Source organism: Mus caroli, chromosome 10, assembly GCF_900094665.2.
Source record: "Mus caroli chromosome 10, CAROLI_EIJ_v1.1, whole genome shotgun sequence".
Classification (NCBI taxonomy): Eukaryota; Metazoa; Chordata; class Mammalia; order Rodentia; family Muridae; genus Mus; species Mus caroli.
The window spans coordinates 100,709,067-100,711,648 of NC_034579.1; the positions used below are offsets into that span (position 1 = coordinate 100,709,067).

At 32.2% G+C, this 2,582-nt stretch overlaps 1 protein-coding gene across 1 annotated transcript in view; it reads right to left on the bottom strand.

The window, feature by feature from the left end:
* The window catches only part of Ptprq (protein tyrosine phosphatase receptor type Q), a 198,954-nt gene that overhangs the window by 186,769 nt on the left and 9,603 nt on the right, over positions 1-2,582 (bottom strand). The window contains exon 7 of the mRNA XM_021174928.1: positions 607-735. Within this exon, the coding sequence (XP_021030587.1) occupies positions 607-735 (129 nt within the window). The remainder of the gene's footprint in view (positions 1-606; positions 736-2,582) is intronic.

The window sequence follows — 2,582 nt, forward strand, 5'->3', positions numbered from 1 at the left end:
ATGTGAACTAACCAGTACCCCCGGAGCTCATGTCTCTAGCTGCATATGTATCAGAAGATGGCCTAGTAGGCCATCATTGGAAAGAGAGGCCCATTGGTCTTGCAAACTTTATATGCCTCAGTACAGGGGAATGCCAGGGCCAAGAAGTGGGAGTGGTTGGGTAGGGGAGTGGGGGGGAGGGTATGGGGGACTTTTGGGATAGCATTGGAAATGTAAATGAAGAAAATACCTAATAAAAACTAAAAATAATTTAAAAAGCAAACCAAAACATAAAACAACAAAAACTGATAATTTACTTCCTGTAGGATATCATAACTCCTCTAGTTACCTCTGACAAGAGGGTGCTCAAGTCTGCTTGTTTATAAATTGGAGAACTTGTTACCATTTAAGGCCACCAACAGCATTTCAAATAACCTTTGCACAGCAGATTCAGGCTCACAATAACTTTGCACAGAGTATAGGCAGTGTGTCCAGAGAGCACTGCTGATTAGAAGTTGATGATTTGATCTAAATCAGATTAAACTATATTTTAATCAGAGTTAGAAATTATCCATTTATCTAATAGATTTCTTCTAAAAAGTAAAAGCAAAATTAACTGAGTCTTACCTGTTGGCCCATATAATTCAACTCTGTAACTAAACTTTCCTGTGACAATTGTTGGTGGGTCCCATGAAATTGAAAATGCCTTTCCTGTGACATTGCCTGTTATACAGTTTTGGGGTGGTCCTTCAGGCACTGAAATTATTATAGAGGAAATGAATATATAATATATGTTAAGATAAAAGATATAACCTGCTAAAAACAAGTAATATAATCTGAAGCATAAAAAAACACACAAAATACAAAGGATGTTTATCATGAAAAAAAAAAACAGAATGGTCTAGAACTAAATTTGAATAAAACATATGAAAAGATCAGATTAATCTCTTTTGACAGTTTTCTAATGTACTAGTACTATATCTGATGATACAGTTGTCTTTATTCTACAAATTATTATAATGTAATTCTTGCCAATGTCATATTGTCCTAATGCAGCTATATGCATATTACTTATATATAGCAATATATAATATATAATACACATACTGAGTATATTTTTTTTTCAATGAATGTGGATATTGGACTTGAGAAACACTTTTTCTCGGATTGACATACAGGTGGAAAGGCCAAACTTTTATGTTTTTACATTAGTATTTATCTTTGTTATAAGAAGAAGTATATAATATACAGATAGAAGATTTTAATATAATACTGAGAAGATAAAAACTAATAACATTTAAATTAAAACATGTAAAATATGTTTGTACATATTAGTTTGTTTTATGAAATAAACAGCACTGAATATTTACTCAAATTTCTTATCCAATAAGTTTCATTTTATATAATTTCCATGAAATGATTTTGTATTGAATAGGGGATGAAAAGAAAATATGATTACAAAGATTAAAATATAGTTATTTAAATCAAGAAAATAATAGTTTCATACTAACATGTGAAAGAAAATAATAGAACCTGGCATATATGCCTTTGGGCAAAAAGATAATGCTCTTTAGTAAAACTACCTTACATATAACTTTCATAACATATATAGTATATGGTATTATTATGTATACTGAAATATCAGATGCATACAAAGTTCATACTATCAATACTAATCTGCCACATTATATGTTGGTAGCCACATAAACACATGTATAAATAAATTATTGTTAGAAATGTGATCTCTTGGGGGTGGAGAAACGACTCAGTGGTTAAGAGCACTGTCTGGTCTTCCAGAGATCCAGAGTTAAATTCCCAGCAACCACATGGTGACTCACAACCGTCTATAATGTAATCCTATGCCCTTTTCTGGCATGCAGGTGTACATGGAGGTAGAGCTCTTTATACACATAAAATAAACAAATAAATCTCTAGAAATATGACCTCTTAAAAGTTAATGGTAATAATGATGTATAACTGCAGTCCTTCAGTACTAAAATACTAACGCATAGAAGGTCATTTAACTGCCTATATTTCTAAATATAGTTTATATATGTATTTATGGGAATGCTAACATAATGTGACAGATTAGTAGTGATATTATGAACTTAGGATGCACCTGATAGTTCAAGGAAGAAAAATGCTGTTCATAAAGATATGAGTCGCTATTGATATTGAAATATTAATCAATATTAGCTCTGTTCTTTCAGGTAGTATCTTGTAGCTCTGGTAATAACAATGCCAGTGAGGAAGACTATAGATAACTAAGTTTTGTTGGAAGAGCATAGACAATTAGAAGAATTATAAAGATCATGAACTAATAATGTCATTCATACTATCTGAAGAATTCCCTCTCTCAAATGTCTTTTTCTTCTAGATGTTTAGTTTAGCACTGAAGACATTCCCAGTGGATGCCCATTATCTATTATGGGAGAAAGAGTTACTTAAAGGAAAGGAAAGTTAACCACAACAAAATACTCTATGGACAGAATGAAAGATTATTCTATAAATAACTTCATTGTTGTGTCCGGCCAGCAGATCACAGCCTGGGTTCTAGACTGGAAAGGCATTTTGGAAACCTGGAAGAGAAGAGGGGCTAGGCG